Source organism: Ranitomeya variabilis, chromosome 4 (genome assembly GCF_051348905.1).
Source record: "Ranitomeya variabilis isolate aRanVar5 chromosome 4, aRanVar5.hap1, whole genome shotgun sequence".
Classification (NCBI taxonomy): Eukaryota; Metazoa; Chordata; class Amphibia; order Anura; family Dendrobatidae; genus Ranitomeya; species Ranitomeya variabilis.
Window position 1 is genome coordinate 638,007,238 of NC_135235.1, and position 21,957 is coordinate 638,029,194.

Sequence of the window (21,957 nt, forward strand, 5' to 3'; positions counted from 1 at the left end):
ATACCCCATATGTGGGGGTAAACCACTGTTTGGGCGCATGACAGAGCTCGGAAGCGAAGGAGCGCCATTTGACTTTCAATGCAAAATTGACTGGAATTGAGATGGGACGCCATGTTGCGTTTGGGGAGCCCCTGATGTGCCTAAACATTGAGCCCCCCCCACAAGTGACACCATTTTGGAAAGTAGACCCCCTAAGGAACTTATCTAGAGGTGTGGTGAGCACTTTGACCCACCAAGTGCTTCACAGAAGTTTATAATGCAGAACCGTAAAAATAAAAAATCATATTTTTTCACAAAAATTATCTTTTCACCCCCAATTTTTCATTTTCCCAAGGGTAAGAGAAGAAATTGGACCCCAAAAGTTGTTGTACAATTTGTCCTGAGTACGCTGATACCCCATATGTGGGGGTAAACCACTGTTTGGGCGCATGGGAGACCTCGGAAGGTACGGAGCGCCGTTTGACTTTTCAATGCAAAATTGACAGGAATTGAGATGGGACGCCATGTTGCGTTTGGAGAGCCACTGATGTGCCTAAACATTGAAACCCCCCACAAGTGACACCATTTTGGAAAGTAGACCCCCTAAGGAACTTATCTATATGTGTTTTGAGCGCTTTGACCCACCAAGGGCTTCACAGAAGTTTATAATGCAGAGCCGTAAAAATAAAACAAAAATTTTTTCCCACAAAAATTATTTTTTTAGCCCCAGTTTTGTATTTTCCCGAGGGTAGCAGGAGAAATTGGACCTCAAAATTTGTTGTCCAAGTTGTCCTGAGTGTGATGATACACCATATGTGGGGAGAACCACTGTTTGGGCGCATGGGAGGGCTCGGAAAGGAAGGAGCGTCATTTGGAATGCAGACTTAGATGGAATGGTCTGCAGGCATCACATTGCGTTTGCAGAGCCCCTAATGTACCTAAACAGTAGAAACCCCCCACAAGTGACACCATGTTGGAAAGTAGACCCCCTAAGGAACTTATCTAGATGTGTGGTGAGCACTTTGATCCACCAAGGGCTTCACAGAAGTTTATAATGCAGAGCCGTAAAAATAAAACAAAAATTTTTTCCCACAAAAATTATTTTTTAGCCCCCAGTTTTGTATTTTCCCGAGGGTAAGAGGAGAAATTGGACCCCAAAAGTTGTTGTCCAATTTGTCCTAAGTGCGCTGATACCCCATATGTGGGGGGGAACCACCGTTTGGACGCATGGAAGGGCTCGGAAGGGAAGGAGCGCCATTTGGAATGCAGACTTAGATGGAATGGTCTGCAGGCGTCACATTGCGTTTGCAGAGCCCCTAATGTACCTAAACAGTAGAAGCCCCGCACAAGTGACCCCATTTTGGAAACTAGACCCCCCAAGGAACTTATCTAGATGTGTTGTAAGAACTTTGAACCCCCAAGTGTTTCACTACAGTTTATAACGCAGAGCCGTGAAAATAAAAAATCTTTTTTTTTTTCCCCCACAAAAATTATTTTTTAGCCCCGTTTTGTATTTTTCCAGGGGTAACAGGAGAAATTGGACCCCAAAGGTTGTTGTCCTATTTGTCCTGAGTACGCTGATACCCCATATGTTGGGGTAAACCCCTGTTTGGGCACACGGGAGAGCTCGGAAGGGAAGGAGCACTGTTTTACTTTTTCAACGCAGAATTGGCTGGAATTGAGATCGGACGCCATGTCGCGTTTGGAGAGCCCCTGATGTGCCGAAACAGTGAAAAAACCCCAATTATAACTGAAACCCTAATCCAAACCCTCCCCTAACCCTAATCCCAACAGTAACCCTAACCACACCTCTAACCTTGACACACCCCTAACCCTAATCCCAACCCTATTCCCAACCGTAAATGTAATCTAAACCCTAACTGTAACTTTAGCCCCAACCCTAACCCTAACTTTAGCCCCAACCCTAACTGTAGCCTTAACCCTAGCCCCAACCCTTGCCCTAACCCTAGCCCTAATGGGAAAATGGAAATAAATACATTTTTTTTATTTTTCCCTAACTAAGGGGGTGATGAAGGGGGGTTTGATTTACTTTTATAGCGAGTTTTGTAGCGGATTTTTATGATTGCCAGCCGTCACACACTGAAAGACGCTTTTTATTGCAAAAAATATTTTTTGCGTTACCACATTTTGAGAGCTATAAATTTTCCATATTTTGGTCCACAGAGTCATGTGAGGTCTTGTTTTTTGCGGGACGAGTTGACGTTTTTATTGGTAACATTTTTGGGCACGTCACATTTTTTGATCGCTTTTTATTCCGATTTTTGTGAGGCAGAATGACCAAAAACCAGCTATTCATGAATTTCTTTTGGGGGAGGCGTTTATACCGTTCCACGTTTGGTAAAATTGATAAAGCAGTTTTATTCTTCGGGTCAGTACGATTACAGCGATACCTCATTTATATTATTTTTTAATGTGTTGGCGCTTTTATACGATAAAAACTATTTTATGGAAAAAATAATTATTTTTGCATCGCTTTATTCTCAGGACTATAACTTTTTTACTTTTTGGTGATCATGCTGTATGGTGGCTCGTTATTTGCGGGACAAGATGACGCTTTCAGCGGTACCATGGTTATTTATATCTGTCTTTTTTATCGCGTGTTATTCCACTTTTTGTTCGGCGGTATGATAATAAAGCGTTGTTTTTTGCCTCGTTTTTTTTTTTTTTTTTCTTACGGTGCTTGCTGAAGGGGTTAACTAGTGGGTTTTATAGGTCGGGTCGTTACGGACGCGGCAATACTAAATATGTGTACTTTTATTGTTTTTTTTTATTATTTAGATAAAGAAATGTATTTATGGGAATAATATTTTTTTTTTTTCATTATTTTGGAATATTTTTTTTTTTTTTTTTTTTTTTTTTTACACATTTGGAAACATTTTTTTTTACTTTTTTACTTTGCCCCAGGGGGGGACAATACAGATCGGTGATCTGCCAGTTTGCATAGCACTCTGACAGATCACCGATCTGAGAGAAGTGCAGGCTGCTTCACAGTGCCTGCTCTGAGCAGGCTTCTGTGAAGCCACCTCCCTCCCTGCAGGACCCGGATCCGCGGCCATCTTGGATCCGGGTCTGGAGCAGGCAGGGAGGGAGGTAAGACCCTCGCAGCAACGCGATCACATCGCGTTGCTGCGGGGGGCTCAGGGAAGCCCGCAGGGAGCCCCCTCCCTGCGCGATGCTTCCCTGCACCGCCGGCACATCGCGATCATGTTTGATCGCGGTGTGCCGGGGGTTAATGTGCCGGGAGCGGTCCGTGACCGCTCCTGGCACATAGTGCCGGATGTCAGCTGCGATAGTCAGCTGACACCCGGCCGCGATCGGCCGCGCTCCCCCCGTGAGTGCGGCCGATCGTGCTGGACGTACTATTCCGTCCTTGGGAAGTAGGGCCCACCCCACATGGACGGAATAGTACGTCTAATGACAGAAAGGGGTTAAATTCTCTAGTAGTCATGCCAATATATATTTTCTTACAAGGGCATTGAGCATAATATATCACCCCAGAAGATGAACAGGTAAGTCTGTGCAAGATCTTAAAAACATGTGTCCCTCCTGAATTACTAAACTCCTTGCATTTAACTAAATTTTTGCAGGCCTTGCACAAACCACAAGGAAAAAAGCCTTGTGAAAAGACAGGAACCATAGAGTTGTTTTTATTGATTTTGGGGGCATAGTGGCTATCAACTAAGAGGTCTCGTAGATTTTTACTTCTTTTTGCTGTTACTGCAGGTTTTGCCGAGATGAATTTTCGCAAAATTGGATCAGTTTCCAGCACTTTCCAGTGTTTATTAAGAATCTCAGTAAGTTGGTTCCACTGGTTATTATATGTTGTTATTAATCTGACCTGTTGGCCTTCCCCATTCAGCTGTCTTGATGGTTTATACAGTAGTGCATTCCTGGAAGTCCCCTCTGCTCTATGATAACCACGGCGAATTGACCTGTGGCTATAGCCCCTTTCTCGGAACCTAGAATAGAGTTCTCTTGCCTGTTTATGGAATTTTTCTTCCGTGGAGCATATCCGTTTAATTCTCAGATGTTGACCGATAGGGATCCCTTGGATTGTTGATCGTGGGTGAGACGATTGAGCATGGAGTAGCGTATTAGTAGCAGATCTACAGTTAGGTCCATATATATTTGGACAGAGACAACATTTTTCTAATTTTGGCTATAGACATTACCACAATGAACACGAACAGTCCCGCACAGCCCCTATCCACGATTACTTTTCTTATGTATTTTTTTCTGTATATTGCTGGATGATTCTGGCTAAAGTTTGTTAATTGAATACAGGTACCTAGACTAGCGTGGAAAAAATGGCAGCCACTGCTTCATTTTACAAATGGGTATTCTAAATACTAGAGGGAGTATTTCTCCATGTTCCATCTCACAAAGCTTGGCTTTTGTAACCTTTCTTCCTTTCGCTCTTTTTCATAAGATGTCTTTTGAATTTAATTGTATGCTGGGACTCAGGTCTTTTTGTTAAAATTTTAAAACTTTTATAAAAATTTAGTTCTAAAAAATTATATTAATATTTATATTATTCTATATTGTTCTATATTTTAGAACATTTTCATACAAACTGTAATAGAACTCAGCTTCAGCAATCTAAGGACTAGTAGATTATGATGTTAGGCCACCAGGTTGTGCTTTTTCAATATTTTCTCTTCTCTGTTAAAGCCGTATTCTCTGTAGGTTTTGGTTTCACTTCACCTGTCACCAATCATTTGCAGTTTCATGTTCAGTGGATCCTCATAAAGTTAACTGCAAGTGCTATTAGATAATGTTCATCTCTCATATACTTCGCGATCTGTATATACATGTATCTAGCACAGAGCACAGCAGTATGGTCTTGTAAAAATAAGCCACGGCTTTGGTGCAAGTGAAGGTTTGTATTTTTTTTTATAAAAAGGAACCAAACGATAGATACAAGATTGGAGAAGAAGTTATTTATACTATTTTATATATATATTGGAACAGAAAGGATTCATGAATATGGGAGCACTGGGGATCTGAAAATGAGTTCCCTGTAATCCATAGTTGACAGTTGTTGATTCTTTCAAAGATCACCTAGCTTAAAGGCTGCAGACACCTTTGTGTGCAACAAATAGGTAACCACGTAGGTGACTAAAGGTACCTTCACACGAAGCGACGCTGCAGCGATAGCGACAACGATGCCGATCGCTGCAGCGTCGCTGTTTGATCGCTGGGGAGCTGTCACACAGACCGCTCTCCAGCGACCAACGATGCCGAGGTCCCCGGGTAACCAGGGTAAACATCGGGTTGCTAAGCGCAGGGCCTCGCTTAGTAACCCGATGTTTACCCTGGTTACCAGCGTAAAAGTAAAAAAAACAAACAGTACATTGTCACCTGCGCGTCCCCCGGCGTCCGCTTCCTGACACTGACTGAGCTCCGGCCCTAACAGCACAGCGGTGACGTCACCGCTGTGCTTTCACTTTCACTTTAGGGCCGGCGCTCAGTAAGTGTCAGGAAGCAGACGCTGGGGGACGCGCAGGTGAGCATGTACTGTTTGTTTTTTTTACTTTTACGCTGGTAACCAGGGTAAACATCGGGTTACTAAGCGCGGCCCTGCGCTTGGTAACCCGATGTTTACCCTGGTTACCAGTGTAAAACATCGCTGGTATCGTTGCTTTTGCTTTCAAACACAACGATACACAGCGATCGGACGACCAAATAAAGTTCTGGACTTTATTCAGCGACCAGCGACATCACAGCAGGATCCTGATCGCTGCTGCGTGTCAAACGAAACGATATCGCTAGCCAGGACGCTGCAACGTCACGGATCGCTAGCGATGTCGTTTCGTGTGAAGGTACCTTAAGCTTCTGTGTTAATAAAGTTGCACTTTTTTCCATTTTTAGGTTCACTTGCTGAAGCTGACAAGTCTTCTCTGCAAATTTCAGGACTGCTCAACATATATACTCGAGTATAAGCCGAGATTTTCTGCCCCAAAAAATGGGCTGAAAGTGCCCCTCTCAGCTTACACTCGAGTCATGGTCGGTGGATAAGGGGGAGCGACGACAGTCACATACTCACCTGCTCCTGGCGCTCCTGACGCGGTCTCTGCATGTCCCATGGTCTCCGGCTGCTTCTTCCCCTGTTCAGCAGTCACGTGGTACCGCTCATTAAAGTAATGAATATGGACTCCATTGTTATGATCCCGTGACCCTGGAGCCGCATGAGAGTGGGTGGTACCTGTACTGACCGCAAACCTAAACTGACACCGCAACTAGAAGTAGCCGTGGGGTGTTCCTAACACGGCCTAGACACCTCGACACAGCCGGAGGACTAAATACCCCTAAAGATGGAAATGGGAATTCTATCTTGCCTCAGAGCAGAACCCCAAAGGATAGGCAGCCCCCCACAAATATTGACTGTGAGTTTAAGAGGAAATACGTACGCAGGCAGAGAGACAGGATTTAGCAAAAGAGGCACTTCTAGCTAAATAGAAAAGGATAGGACAGAATTCTAAGCGGTCAGTATTAAAACCCTAAAAATATCCACAGCAGGTTATACTAATATTCTACATCTAACTAAAGACATAGAATGTATATCTGCGTCTCCAGAGAATCCAACATGACAGAAAAATCCAAACAAAGTCTAAGCTGGACAAAAACACAATAAATTGAACTGCACAGAAAAGCACACTGCATGCGTGCAACAGAGACCAAAAACCAGGCACTTATCTTAGCTGAATTGACAGCAGGGCATGAGGAGCCAGACAGAGATGCAATCCCTCCATGAACAATGGACAACTGGCATGGAATCCTGGATCCAACACACCTAAATACCTAATAGAGCTGCAATCAGCAGAAACACCTGCCCTGGACTACAATCCAGAGACAACTGCACTGCCACTAACAACCACCTGAGGGAGCCCAAGAGCAGAATTCACAACACTCCACTCCCATAGGGGTGGAGCCACATATTCATTACTGTAATGAGTGGTACCATGTGACCGCTGAACAGAGGAAGAAGCTGCCGGCTCCCGGAGCCCATCTGTCCTGGAGAAGCTGCCATGGACCGCCCCATCTTCCGCAGCCTCTGCAGTAACTGTTCAGGTCAGAGGGCGCGATGACGTATTAGTGTACGTGCCGCCCTCTGCCTGAACAGTCACAGCGGAGAGACGGGACGCTGAGGAGTGTATGTCATTTTTTTTATTGCAGCAGTAGCATTATATGTGGCACATTGTTATATGGAGCATCTTATGGGGCCATAATGAACTGCATGAAGCATTATATGTGGCACATTGTTACATGGAGCATCTTTGGGGCCATAATGAACTGCATGGAGCATTATATGTGGCACATTGTTATATGGAGCATCTATTGGGCCATAATGAACTGCATGAAGCATTACATGTGGCACATTGTTATATGGAGCATCTATGGGGCCATAATGAACTGTATGGAGCATTATATGTGGCACATTGCTACATGGAGCATCTTATGGGGCCATAATGAACTGCATGAAGCATTATATGGGGCACATTGTTATATGGAGCATCTTATGGGGTCATAATCAGCATTTGTGCAGCATTATATGGGGCATATTTTAATATGGAGCATCTTATGGGGCCCATCAAATTTTATGGAGCATTATATGGGGCGTATTTTGTATGGAGCATCTTATGGGGCCATCATGAACTGTATCGAGCATTATATGAGGCTCCTGATTCAATATGGATATTCATAAACACAACCTACTGATGTCTCAATTAATTTTACTTTTATTGGTATCTATTTTTATTTTTGACATTTACCGGTAGCTGCTGCATTTTCCACCCTAGGCTTATACTCGAGTCATTAAGTTTTTCCAGTTTTTTGTTGTAAAATTAGGGGTCTCGGCTTATACTTGGGTCGGCTTATACTCGAGTATATACGGTATATATGGAACTGGTAATGGTGAGCATATTTTTCAAAGTTTTGCACTTTTTTAACCTTCAGATATTTGGTCAAAATATTTACACTATTAGTTGCATTGGTTTCATGGGACCTCAGTTTTCATATTTAAAAATTAAACAATAGAAAAGAAGATTTTTTTTTTTACTTTATTTAGTAATTTAAAGTACAACATCTTAGCTAAACGAAAATCGATTTTTAGTAATCAACAAAATGTAATCATCTACTTATGTACTAAGAAAAAACAATAATTATTTGGCACAAGAATCACACTATGCTGCACACTGCACATAAATTTCTTACAATTATCACATCTGCAATTTTCTTTTTTTCCATCGCTAGATCTCAGATACAATTGACATTGACCTACGTTTAGAAAAGAAGTCTCAGTGTCATCATTGATTCGTCTTTTCAGGAAACATGGTAATTTCGAAACTTCGGCTTTTGTACTTTTATGAGCCGTTATGAATTACTTAGAGAAAAAGTTTCAGAAATTCTCTTGGGGTAATTTTACTCTTATGAATCATGTTATAAATAACACAAAGCATTTATTGCTGATACACTGAAGAGATGAAAGAATATGACCATTGGCCATCTCTTACAGTGCAGAGCGATATTTTGGCTATGTGCACACGATGCAGATTTACTACGGATCCGCAGCGTTTTTTCCCGCACAGAAACGCTGCAGATCCGAAAAGTGATTTACAGTACAATGTAAAACAATAGGAAAAAAAAAATGATGTGCTAACGATGCGGAAAATTCCGCATGGAAAACGCTGCGGATAAAAATAAGGAGCATGTCACCTCTTTTGTGCGGATCTGCAGCGTTTCTGCACCCTTTCACTGTAGAAATCCGCAGGGGTAAAAAACGCATGAAATCCACACAAAAAGCGCATCAAATCCGCACCTGCGTTTTCCGCCAGGAGATGCAGATTTTGTGCAGAAAATTCTGCACCCCAATATGCAACGTGTGCACATAGCAGTTTCGCACGGTTTGAAGTTTGTTTCAACGCCACCATGGGTTTTATTGTAAAAGTCTATTTTCGGCTTCTTCTTATCACCTTCACATATAACTTTACCATAATGCATAGTGGGCAGTACTAGAAATGCCTTGAATTTTTTTTTGCTATGTTATGTGTAGTTAATGCAGCATCTTGTGATGCACTGAGTATGGAGGGTCGCCTAAGCTAGAAAGATACCAATATGGACAGTTACTCACCATACTTGTAGAAATATGATAAAAACAAACCCAATTGGGGTCCAATCGACTCTGTGACTAATTGAAGGTTAAATAGTACATACAAATGTTAAATATTTTACTGACATCAGGATTGTAATTACTTTATAGAGCAAATGGTCATTGAGATTGTGTGTGTGTGTGTGTGTGTGTGTGTGTGTGTGTGTGTGTGTGTGTGTGTGTGTGTGTGTGTGTGTGTGTGTGTGTGTAAGTTGTTCTCCCTTTCTCTTGTAGACAAGAGAGTTTACTTGATTATAACTTGTAACTTTTCTTTTACATGGTGACAATGTAATGATTTAAAACAAAACTGGATTCTCTTTTGTGAGTTCTGCGATGCCGAGAAAGCTGTGATGTATCTGTAAAACATTTCCCACATTCTGAACATGAAAATGGTTTTTCCCCTGTGTGTGTTCTGTGATGTTTAACAAGATAAGATTTACCTATAAAACATTTCCCACATTCTGAACATGAAAATGGCTTTTCGCCTGTGTGAATTCTCTGATGTGTAACAAGAAGAGATTTACATAAAAAACATTTCCCACATTCTGAACATGAAAATGGCTTATCTCCAGTGTGAGTTCTCTGATGTTTAAGAAGATAAGATTTACTTATAAAACATTTCAAACATTCTGAACATGAAAATGGCTTATCTCCAGTGTGATTTTTCTGATGTTTAACAAGTTGTGATTTAGCTATAAAACATTTCCCACATTCTGAACATGAAAATGGTTTTTCCCCTGTGTGAGTTCTCTGATGTGTAACAAGATGAGATTTACGCATAAAACATTTTCCACATTCTGTACATGAAAATGGCTTTTCTCCAGAGTGAGTTTTCTGATGTCCAACAAGTTGTGCTTTATCTACAAAACATTTCCCACATTCAGAACATAAAAATGGTTTCTCCCCTGTGTGAGTTCTTTGATGTCTAACAAGATTTTTTTTCTCATTAAAACATTTCCCACATTCTGAGCATGAAAATGGCTTCTCCCCTGTGTGAGTTTTTTGATGTGAAGCAACATGTGCTTTCCTTTTAAAAAATTTCCCACATTGTAAACATGAAAATAGCTTCTTCCCTGAGTGACTTTGCCGATGTGAAAGAAATCTTGATTTAACGAGGTAACCTTTCCCAGATTCTGATTTTAAAAATGGTTTCTCCCCTGTGTGAGCTGCTCCATGTTCATCAGTACTGTTATGGTTTTTCTTTTTCATATTATCCTTTAATGAAGCAGAAGAAAGGATCTGTTGAAAAGGATCAGATGATGGATTTTGCCTAAGAAGGGCTTGAGGTGTATCTGGAATAATTACATGTTCTTCATATGCATCTGATCTGATACCATGATCACCTGCTGTAAAATCTGAAAATATGAGATGTCCCTCTGTGCTCCTGGTACCATCATCTGTCAAGAATAAAATTATTATTTCTTAATAACACTGCATTGAAAATATATAAATATTTATGTTATTCTATATTTTAGAACATTTCCATACAAACTGTAACAGAATTCAGCTTCAGCAAACCAAGACTAGTATATTATGTTAGGCCAGATAGTACTTTTTAAATATTTTCTCTTCTCTGTTGAAGCCGTCTTCTCTGTAGGTTCTGGTTTAATTTCACATGTCACCAATCATTTGCAGTTTCATGTTCAGTGGACCCTCATAAAGTTAATTGCAAGTCAGTGCTAATAGATAGTGTTCTTCTCTCACACACTTCGTGACAGGTATATACATGCATCTAACACAGAGCACAGCAGTATGGTCATGTAATAATAAGCCATGGCTTTTATGCAAGTGTAGGTTTTGTACTTTTTTTTTTTTAGAAAAACGACTAATTTTATATGTATTGGAAGTCAAGGATTAGACTCCATCATGAATATGGGAGCATTGGGAGATCTGAAAATGAATTTGCAGCAGTGTCCTCAGTCATCCATGGATGACAGTTGTTGGTTCTTTCAAAGTTCACCTAACTTACGGGCTACGGACACTTTTCTGCACAACAAATAGGTAACCACATATGTGACTAAGCTTCTATGGTAATAAGGTTGCACATATCTGTTTTTTAGCATTGAGCTATTCTGCTCATAGATTTTTTTTTTTCACCTTTTCCACAAACTTTTTTCTCCCGGGATGTTTCTCTAGTGCTGCTCACATGATATGTTTTGATTTCTCAGGAACTAGCACAGCTGAAGTTACATTATCCCCCACCTTCTTCAATTTCTATGGCTGTTTACCACAACCAAGGACACTCACTGCCAGGCAGGTATATGATTTTTCTGTCATTCTCCCCCTCTCTATGGGATATACTTTTAAGTTTCTGCAACATAAAAATATTGATGCCTGGTTGCCACAAATGCCTCCCGCTGCCTCATAATCCTATACATCTGCCCACCGCCACAGGTTTAACCTCTAATGTGCAACTAATTGCTCTTCATTTTCAACAGCAAATTGAACATTTATATGATGACACCTCTCCAATAAATACTCAAAAAATAGAAACTTTCCTAAACTCTACCCTATTCCAACCCTTGGTCCATACATGATTGAACTTCTAAATCAAGCAACCTCTCCCTGTGAAAGAGAAAATACAATTCAACATCTAAAAAAATAACCAAAAAACAGGTCCTGATGGGTTCACAGCCCTTTACTACATGATATATGCATTTGCATACTCCCACATCTCACCAGCTTTTCATAATTCATTAAGAGATGGTTATAGGCCAGGGGCAAACTCTTTCATGGCAGCAATATCCATGATGCCTAAACCAAACTCAGATCACACATTATGGTCTAATTACAGACCAATATCCCAACATAGATCTCAAACTCTTAGCAAAAATTGTATCTCAACATCTAAATTCAAGTCTGGGATTTCTCACACACAATGATCAGCTTGCTTTTGTGCCCCACAGGCAAGCATCTGATAATATCCGGAGGGTTTCTCATCTTCTGCATCAATGCAAACAACATAACTTTGAAAGTTTGCTACTATTACTTGACATTAAAAAAGCCTTTGATTCTATCTCATGGCCATATCTGTTTGCAGTCTTGCGCAAATGGAAATACCTATCAATTTCTTTTATGGATCTATGCCTTGTAAAGTTCGCCTTTGGCCTATGTCCCCTATAACTGTTTCTCCTCAGCATATTTTCAAAAGAGGTACTCGTCAGGGATTCCACCTAAAACCACTACTATTTCTCCATGCAATCGAACCATTGACATGCACACATAGTACTGAAAAAGAACCATGATTACAGAACTACAACCTAATAAACAATTGATATTAGATAGTTTAATTCACTGTTTAACTTATCTATGGGGTCTAAGGGGTATCGTTTCTCCTTATGGAGAGTGACATACCATCTCTGGCTTGTCAAGGTAAGGAGGCTTATTTGCCGTACAATGCTCCTCTGGGAATTTAAATATGCAAATTGCCTCTTCTGAGAAAAAGAGGACTTTAAGAGGGGATGAATCAACAGCCACAATTTTAACAGGGTCTTTCAGCCTGACTGTCCCTATCTTATTAAGTGGCACAACTTGGGCATCAATTAGATTAATGGAGGAACCGCAGTCAACAAAGGCGGTGGTCATGACAGGACCGCGGGAAAGTTCCAATTCCACCTGGAGCATAATGTTAGCAAGCGAGAAAAAATGTACCTTGGAGTCTGGACAACCTCCATGATTGTTGTCCAGACTCAGTCGCTTTTCCGACTGTTCCAGGGCAGGAGGGACAGTCCCTTTTCCAATGTCCAGAGGCTCTACAGTAAAAGCATAGTAGGTTGTCTCTACGGTGCCTTCTCTCTTTTTCCTTTACCGAGACACACCCAATCTCCATGGGCTCAGGAACAAGTGCAGCATCACACAATTTGGAGTACAAGGGAGTCTCTTGTTGCATCACTCCTCTAGCATGGAGTCTCCGATCCATACAGTCCGCCTGCATCATGGCATCCTCCGGGGTATCAGGAAGAGGATGTAATGCCAGGGCGTCCTATAGACAGTCAGACAGGCCTCTGCGGAACAACCCCCTCAGGGTGGCGTTGCTCCAAGATACTTCGGCTGCCCAACGCCTAAACTCTGAGCAGACCCATTCAGCGGAGTGCCTCCTCTTTTTCACACTCATCACCATATCCTCTGCCAGGCGCACTCCATCAGACTCATCATAAATGTGCCCCAAAGCCTCAAAGAACAGGTTCACAGACATACGTTCAGGAGCAGAGGAAGGGAGAGAGAAAGCCCATGCCTGTGGAGCCCCCCTTAACAAGGATATTACGATCCCCACCCTCTGCCTTTAATTTCCAGAGGCCCAGGGACGCAATTCAAAGAACAACTTGCATCCCTCTTTGAAGACCCTAAACAATTTTTTATCTCCGGAAAAATTGTCGGGTAATTTTACTGGTTGCTCGGGGTCCGCTAGGGATACATCAGTAGAGCCCCCTCTCAGAACCCCAATGGAGCAGACCCCTGTAGAGCGCCTGCCGCCTCTCTCTGCACTTGTTGGTGCGAGCGAACCAGGACTTGCTGTTCCATGGACAGCTTCTACATAATCTGGGAGAGCTCATTAACCTGCTCAGTGAGAGCCTGTACTGGCTCCATAATATACTAACACCCCACCACCAGGGAAAGACTGTATGGTCAGATATAATGTCACAACTCCCGGGTATACTGCTGTGGGGAGAGCTGCGCACTGCAGCAAGGGAGCAGAGAGCAGAGCGACGGGGAACTCACAGGGTAGCAAACAGGACCTGAACCACATGACAGGGTAGGAGGTGGTCGAGGGCGGAGCCAGATGTCGGGTGCAAAGGAGACGATATACACTGGAGAGTAGTAAAACGTGCCAAGATCAAAGCCAGGAGATAACGAGGTAACCAAGGAAAAAGGCGGAGGGATAGTCAGAGAGTGAGCCAAAGGTCAGAGAGCCAACAGAACAAACGAGCAGTATAAGGCACGGAGAGCAAAACCAGCAAACGCAAACAGAGCACACACTCAAGGGGTCAGACACACAGACTAAACGAAAGTATAGCTGACAGGGAATCCTAGTCTGGAGTGTGTATAAATACCCCTCCCAGATGCAAAGAGAGGCCAGCAATATAAACCCTGAGAGAGGAGGACAAGAACCATGTCCTATACCATGGCAATAAAATCATGATTGTACAAAAATGATGAAGGAAACCAAAATCCATGGTAGTAGGTTTACAAAAAACCAGGGTAATACCGGACATTGCAAAGATCTTCAGCACATCACCATATAATGTAATATAATAATCATGCACCGCAAAACATAATGTAAACTGACCAGATATGTGCAAGAGATTAAATGTCCTCACACATTACAAAAATAATCACATATCATTATGTGCACAATCATAGAGCATAAATAAGAAATACCCTTAATGGAGGTGTTATTGGAGCCAAACCTGCCGTGCGTTTCGGGCACTGATTGCTTTTTAGGTTATACTCACCTGTGCTGTTATCTGTAGTATACTCCTCTTTACACCACTCATCACCTATCACATATGTCTGTGTAATATGGGTCGTCAGATAACCTAAAAGCAATTGATACTAGATACAGAAAATGTAAAGTGACCAGATATGTGAAATCATGAAATGTTAGAACAAGTCACAAGAATAATCTTATATTATTATGTGCACAATCATAAAGCATAAATAAGAAATACCCATAATGGATTTGTGTTCCCTCAGGGATGGAGCCAACCGAAAAGTGCATTTCTTGTGCTGATTGTTTTTTAGGCTATGCCTACCTGTGCAGTTATCTGTATTAATCTCCTCTTTACACCACTCATCACCCCTCACATATGTCTCTGGGGTATTAATATGGGGCAGATATTTACCCTGAAACAGATGGAGAAGTTGTAAAAAATGAGTCAGAAGAACAGAAAAGATAATAAATTATCATGACAGTCAAAAAAATGACAGCAGTAATTATCACATAGCTGCAGGTCTCCTGTATAAATCCAACCTGTTGGCTCCTAATTCTAACCAGCAGTCTCCATAACCAGAAAATTTTGAGAAGATCCAGACAATATGTAATGTCTATGATCAGATTTACCCTGTCATCTCCACACCAGGTATAAAACATACACTGAATGGCCACATTATTAGAGACACCCATCTAGTGAGGTTTTGTTTTCAGAACCTCAGAAATTCATCTTGTAATAGATTCCACTAGATGAAGAAGTAATTGTGCAAAAATATTGGCCCATCCCGACAGGATAGCTTCTTGCTATTGCCGCAAATAAGATAGAGAAACTGACATGTGAACAGTCTGTTTTACCTCATCCTAGAGATGCTCTATATGATTTAAATATGAGGACTATGAAGGCAGGGAAAGCAACAAAAACTCTAATATTCCTGGAAGCAATCCATGACTAATCGATCATTGTGTCATGGTGCATTGTCCTTCTAACGCAAGGTAAACAGCTGCCATGAAGTGATGAACTTGGTTCGCCGGAATGCTTATGTAAGCCCTATTATCAAAACATCCATCCACAGATAAAGGACCCAGGATGAGCCTAGAAAAAAAATCCCCCGCCATTACTCTACCTCCACCAACCTGAAATGACAACATCTGACAGAAAGGATACATGGATTTATGCTGCTTGTATTAAATTCTGACCCACTAATTAGCATGCTGCAACAGAAATCTGGATTCATCTGACTAGAAGATGTTTTCCACTGCTCAGTGATATCATTTTTACTCAAGCTTTTTTTTCTATTTCCCTCAGACAATGGTGGCACTGGGTTTGTTCATCTGGTGTTGTAGTCCATTAGTGCTAAGGACCAATGATTGTATTCTAACACGTTAGTTGGACTCCAGTTCTGTATTCAGTTCAAATTTACAAGACTGTGAACTACCTGCTCCTCAGCACAATTATTGATGTCTTTCTCGACAAGCCATTTATGTCCACAGGATCCCCTTTCATTGTATTTTCTTCCTCTACCACAATATTCTCAGCACTTTTGACAAACAACCTCTTGAGGTTGGGAGTTTTTCAAAATTTGGGCCTTAGCTGTTGAAGAGCTCAATAGTCTCAGTATAATGGTTTCACACTGAAACATGATCACTTCATTTTAGATTATACTGCGTGGTTACAGGTCTATTCTGTATACAGCAAAGTTCCAAATAAGAAAGTGGCGATGTCTCTAATAAATTGTCCGTTCAGTGTATAATACTTGTCGATAAAGCAATACTGAACACAAGAACTTGACAACGTTCTACACATCAAAGGAGAGATCTCATGACAACTTCTCTCCATCTACCTGATGATCCTGAAGAACATCGAGATCTTCTTGTTTACAGTCCTGTGGAAGAAGAGGACGGGGACATCTCTCTGGTGTTGTCCTCTTACTGGATAGAACTGTAGGAAACACATACAGGGACTGAATTCATTCTTTACATACAGATAATTATAGGCCGTGTGTATTTAGTCCTGGCTATTACCTGGTGATGTGAGGGGCTGGGGAACCTCCATCATGACGTCCTTGTACAGATCTTTGTGTCTTTCTAAATACTCCCACTCCTCCATGGAGAAATAGACAGCGACATCCTGACACCTTATAGGAACCTGACACATACAATGATACCGTCATTCCCCCGATCCCTCCATAGCATTACTGTATAGTGTCCCAACATTCCCAGCAGTGTCACCTCTCCAGTCAGCAGCTCAATCATCTTGTAGGTGAGTTCTAGGATCTTCTGGTCATTGATGTCCTCATGTATCAGGGGGTGAGGTGGAGGCTCTGTGATTGGGCTCAGGGGTCTTCCCCATCCCTCAGACACAGGGTCCTGACAGTGCTCACTAGAGATCTTCTTTACTACTGTGTAATCCTGGTTATGGAGAGACACATTAATAAATCTCACTACAGACATTTCCAGAGTCCTCACCTCTCCAGTTCTGTCCATCTGTTACTCCCATAGATAAGAATGATGTAATGTGACGTCATCAGAATCTCTCACCTCTCCAGTAAGCCGGAAGAGGATCTCTAGGGTGAGGTGTAATATCCTCTCCGCCATCTTGTCCCTGTCCCTATCCATCCTTGTAGGGTCACTCAGGAGAATTCTCTTATATAGAAGATCTCCACTGAGAGGATCTGATATTGTAGGGACCTGAATGGGGAGAAGATGACGATGTAACATCATAAAGATCCCATGTAAGAAATCTCCGGAGCTGTTACCGGCGTCACATGATCATTACATCCAGTCATGGCCCCATCCTGCCCCCGGTATAACACACAATCTAATAATAGTCACATACTGAGATTTATCACAGAATATCTCCAATCCAGCACCAATAACACAGAACCCCAATAGAAAAAAATCTAATATATCTGAATCTTTATTAAATATTTCATAAAAACAATACATAAAGTTATAAAGTGCTGTGAGAAGGTCACTAGTAAAATACTGGAGAGGAGATATGTGTCACTCAGGATGTTAGCCTCAGTGATATGAACCTGGGAAAGTGCTCCAGCATACTATGTGCTGAGAGGGGTTAGTCAGACATGTTAAGAGCTGGGTTTTAGGGGGGCGTGGCTAACTGCAGAAGGAGCAGGATGCATTTTCCCTAAGATCCTCTAATAGCAGATAAAATCTGCCTAATCCAATCGTCCAAATCGTCAAATTAAGCTTTGAAGGCTCTATTCATCTGCCTAAAAGCCCTGGAAACTTTATTGAGCTATATTGGCCATATAATTGAGCCTCAGCCGCAGGGAAACCCGGAGGCCTACATACAGGCCTGAAGCCTGCAAGAAGCGATCGACCTTCTGCACCTCACCCGCCTCCACATAGAAGAGCGTGATCAGCAGGATAACGGTGTGGCTTACCCCTGTTCCTTAGAACCCCAGCGACTCTGTCGGTTGAGATCCGAGGCCGGTGGGAGGTGAAGAGACCGGGGACGAGCCGAGCTCAGGCGCGTTGGTGGAGACTTTTCCGCCCTCCCCCTCTTCCATCCCTGCAGCGGTCCTCGGCTAAAAGCACACCGGCCGGAGGGACGACACCTAGAGAGGAGGTAACCAGCGGCACCCGCCGATATAACGGGGACTTCGGTACAGTCTCCCTGCAGGTCACTTGCCTACCCGCGGCGTCCCTGGAAGCCTGGTCCCCGCAACGCTCAACAGCAGGACACTGAGGGTGAGAGACAGAGCGCCTGACGGTGCCGGAACGCTGGTGCTGTGCGACCGCCGGCCTTGGGGTGAGGCAGCTTATACTGCGGCGGTCCTGAGGAGTAACATATCTGCGGTCTCCGGACTCGCCTCGCGGTGCGGATCCGGGACAGACACGGGGGGCAGCTTGTCGGCGCCACGTCCCTGGAGAGTACGGCGCTGCTGGTGTTGAGGCTCCCCCACCCGACCCCCTGGTCTGCGGCCCGGCTGCGTTATCCCATCCCTGCATTACCTGCACACTTGTAGGGCAGAGAGGGGTTGAGCTCCTCCAGGGTGACTGTGACAGGTCCTGGTTGCCAAGTTGTCCTACAGCGAAGCTCTGAAGAGGAAATAGAGGCAAGAACAGCAGATTGTCTATTTTCATAAAATACTCCCAGGGGCCCAGTGACTCTAGAACCGACAGCTTTCTGGTCATCATTAAAGCTACACTCTCATGGGGTCTGGCCTGCTAAGTCTCATTCCTGGAGGCTCACTGAGACTTTATTAATGGCTTAAACTCAACACCCCCCTAATCCCTGTAAGGGACAACGTGCAGCATGCATTCCCCTTGACTTTATCCCTTTAAGCTGGTCTTATAATACTGTGGTTCTCTATCTAATTCCACCGCTCCCATGACTAAGCAGCGCAGAACTAATTCAAGGTACGCTAGCAATAGGTTTCAGGCGCTAACTGATCTAGAGGACAATATGTCTCCGGGGCCACACTCCCAGTCTGAATCCTCCAATTCCTCCATAATGGATGGAGCAGAGTCCGAAACAATTCCAGCCTCTACCACCAGGATCCCAAGTACCCCAACTCCGGATCATACTGCCCTACTCTCACAATTTCAGTCTATTTTACATACGGAATTATCCAAAATGTCCGACAAATTGACTAAAGACTTAACGAAAGAGATTAGGGAGCTGGGATCTCGTACCTCTGACCTAGAGGACAAAATGGACTATACTCTCGCCAATCTCGCTACTCATGAAAAAGATATGGAGTCGCTTCATGAAGAGATATATACCCTCAATAACAAGCTAGAGGACTTCGAGAATCGAGCCCGCAGAGGCAATATTAGAATTAGAGGTCTGCCGGAGTCCATTACAGACCTCCAGTCTACGGCTACAGCTCTGTTCCAAGAACTTTTACCTGGCATTTCTATTGAACGCCTTGAGATGGACCGCATTCACAGAGCTTTAACCAGAAAGAAACCTGATGGCCCCCCGAGAGATATAATATTAAAGCTTCACTATTATAAAACTAAAGATCAACTTCTTCAAGCTGCAAGAAAATCATCATCATTGGTCTTCCAGGGACACCCTTACGAACTGTTCCCGGACCTGGCTCCTACTACTATTGCGAAAAGACGGGCAATGAGGCCATATGTGCAAGTTCTACGTTCCAAAAATATTAAGTACCGTTGGGGATTCCCCTTTAAGCTGATGTTTACCCACGGCGAGATGGTTCATACGGTCCTTTCCCCAGAGGGCGCAAGCCGCTGCCTCACCAAGCTGCAACTTATGAATCCCCCCTCGCCCACCTCACTGCCATCATCGTCTTTGTCACGTTCGGAGGACAGACGACCTGAACTGCAAGCCTCATCGGCCCCTCCCTGAGACCCTACAATTACGATAGCTCTACCTGGAGCTCTGATGCACACCTAGGCAATTCTGAACGCTGCCTTTAGAGTCCCTTGGTGTCATTATTAACCTATAACTTTTAATTGTTTTATAGCTGACAGGACGTTCGAGTTAAAGTTATTAATGCATATTATTGTTTTTCCATTTCACGGTAGACACCTACTCGGAATCCAGATTCAAAATATTATCCTATCTGCCATGATCACCCGAGAAGGTCTATTTCTCCTATTATGCATTGATGTTTTATTTTTAACCTTAGGTTATCGTTACTAACTACACGCCATGTAGTGTTTCCAGTATTTTATTGTGGTTGAATTTTCTCTCTTAACAGCTACCTATACGGAGCTAGCTTGGTTTGCAGCCTATGTGTTAACCCCAGTATAATGCATGTAGAGTAGCTGCGGAGACACCATCACGTGTTTCTCAACGCAAGCAGTGAATAGCCAGGCCTTTCCCCGGGAAGGAACAACCACGGAAAGGGCAGCATCCAATAAAGGAAAACATCCAATACAGGAAAACCACCTATGCCAAGCATGGTATCCATCCACAGACAGCTGTTTCGGGGTATTTGCCCCTCATCAGTGTGGAGTAGGAATCTGGCTATTAGGAGCAGTGCCTAGTAAAAAGGCTGTAAAGGCACAGATGATTGGCCTCGGGGAGACCCAGTATAATGTTATGCCTCATTGGCGTTTCTCATACCCAGCTTTCCCTCACCTGCCCTACCCTACCTATAAGCCTAAATTTACTAATTTTACTCTATACTGCGTTGTCCCTGACTAGTCCTTATGTCCCTACAGTGTCTCTATACACTGCTGCTCAGCACGTTGTTCTTAGCCAATGTTGTAGTTACCCTTGTTTCCCTTACATTCCAGTTGTGCCCGACCCGCTTTACTTGTGTTAACCCGACCATCCAATACTCCTTCCCCATTCCCCACCCGAGTAATTATTACCTGTCTTGCCTGAACCAAGGGGTTTCTTCCACTTCCCGTCCCATGCCATGATTGATAGTTACCATAAGCGAACCTCATATCTTTTTACCATGCCGCTAATGATCATTTCACACAATGTACATGGCTTTAACTCTCCACACAAACGTACCAAGGCCTTTCGCTACTACAGGACTCAATGGGCTGATGTGGTCTGCCTCCATGAGAAGCATTTCTCGGCCAGCTCCTATCCAAAATTCCTATCCACCTCCTACCCGTTATATTATTTAGCTAATGCCCCAAATAAAACTAAAGGCGTGGCCATTTGTTTTAAGAGGTCTGTCCCTTTTGTCTTTAAATCTTTAGTTGCCGATAAAGAGGGTCGTTACTTAATGGTTACAGGCTCCATTTCGGACGAACTGGTAACTATCGTCTCATACTATGCCCCTAACACCCATCAAACCGCCTTTTTTTCCCAATTATGTGAATTAATCACCGAACATGCCCAAGGAACCACGATACTTTGTGGCGATTCTAACTGCATACTCAAACCTAACCTGGATAGGTCAACTATTGCACAATCCCCTACTGCTCCATCGCCACCTCCCTCGGCGGACTCAACCTCTCTTAATAAACTCCTTTCCCAATAACACTGGGTGCACCTGTGGAGGGACTTGCATCCTTCAAGTAGAGATTACACGTATTTTTCCCGACGACATTTAGTCTATACTAGAATAGACCATATTTTTGCCCACCCATCCCTTATTCCAAATGTCTCTAATATTTCCATCCTATCCACCCCATGGTCTGACCACTCCCCAATTCTACTTACATGTTCTATGCTACATCCTAAACCTCACTCATTCAATTGGACCTTGAACGACTCTCTGCTCTCCTACCCTGAAATCGCTCAAAAACTTAAAAATCACCTTGAAGAGTATTTTTCTTTAAACCTCCAATCAGCTTCTTCTCCAATTTCCTTATGGGAAGCTCATAAGGCAGTGCTGAGAGGGTTCTGTATCCAAGTGGCCTCCGGCAAGAAAAAAGAAAGATGTGCGAGGGTGGCTGAATTGGAGGACAGGGTATT

The 21,957-nt window shown here is 43.0% G+C and overlaps 2 protein-coding genes across 2 annotated transcripts in view; both read right to left on the reverse strand.

The window, feature by feature from the left end:
• Positions 1-18,737, reverse strand: part of LOC143768154 (uncharacterized) — an 84,345-nt gene extending 65,608 nt beyond the window's left edge. Inside the window, exons 1-5 of the mRNA XM_077256842.1 lie at positions 18,555-18,737; positions 17,118-17,267; positions 16,809-16,988; positions 16,602-16,725; positions 16,421-16,518 (exon numbers count right to left, since the gene is read on the reverse strand). Of these exons, the coding sequence (XP_077112957.1) occupies positions 16,421-16,518; positions 16,602-16,725; positions 16,809-16,988; positions 17,118-17,267; positions 18,555-18,737 (735 nt within the window). The remainder of the gene's footprint in view (positions 1-16,420; positions 16,519-16,601; positions 16,726-16,808; positions 16,989-17,117; positions 17,268-18,554) is intronic.
• On the reverse strand, positions 8,060-13,688 carry LOC143767312 (uncharacterized). Its single transcript, XM_077255551.1, has one exon. The coding sequence runs from the start codon at positions 10,355-10,357 to the stop codon at positions 9,422-9,424; it is 936 nt and encodes a 311-aa protein (XP_077111666.1). The 5' UTR covers positions 10,358-13,688; the 3' UTR covers positions 8,060-9,421.
• Positions 18,738-21,957: the final 3,220 nt, after the last annotated feature.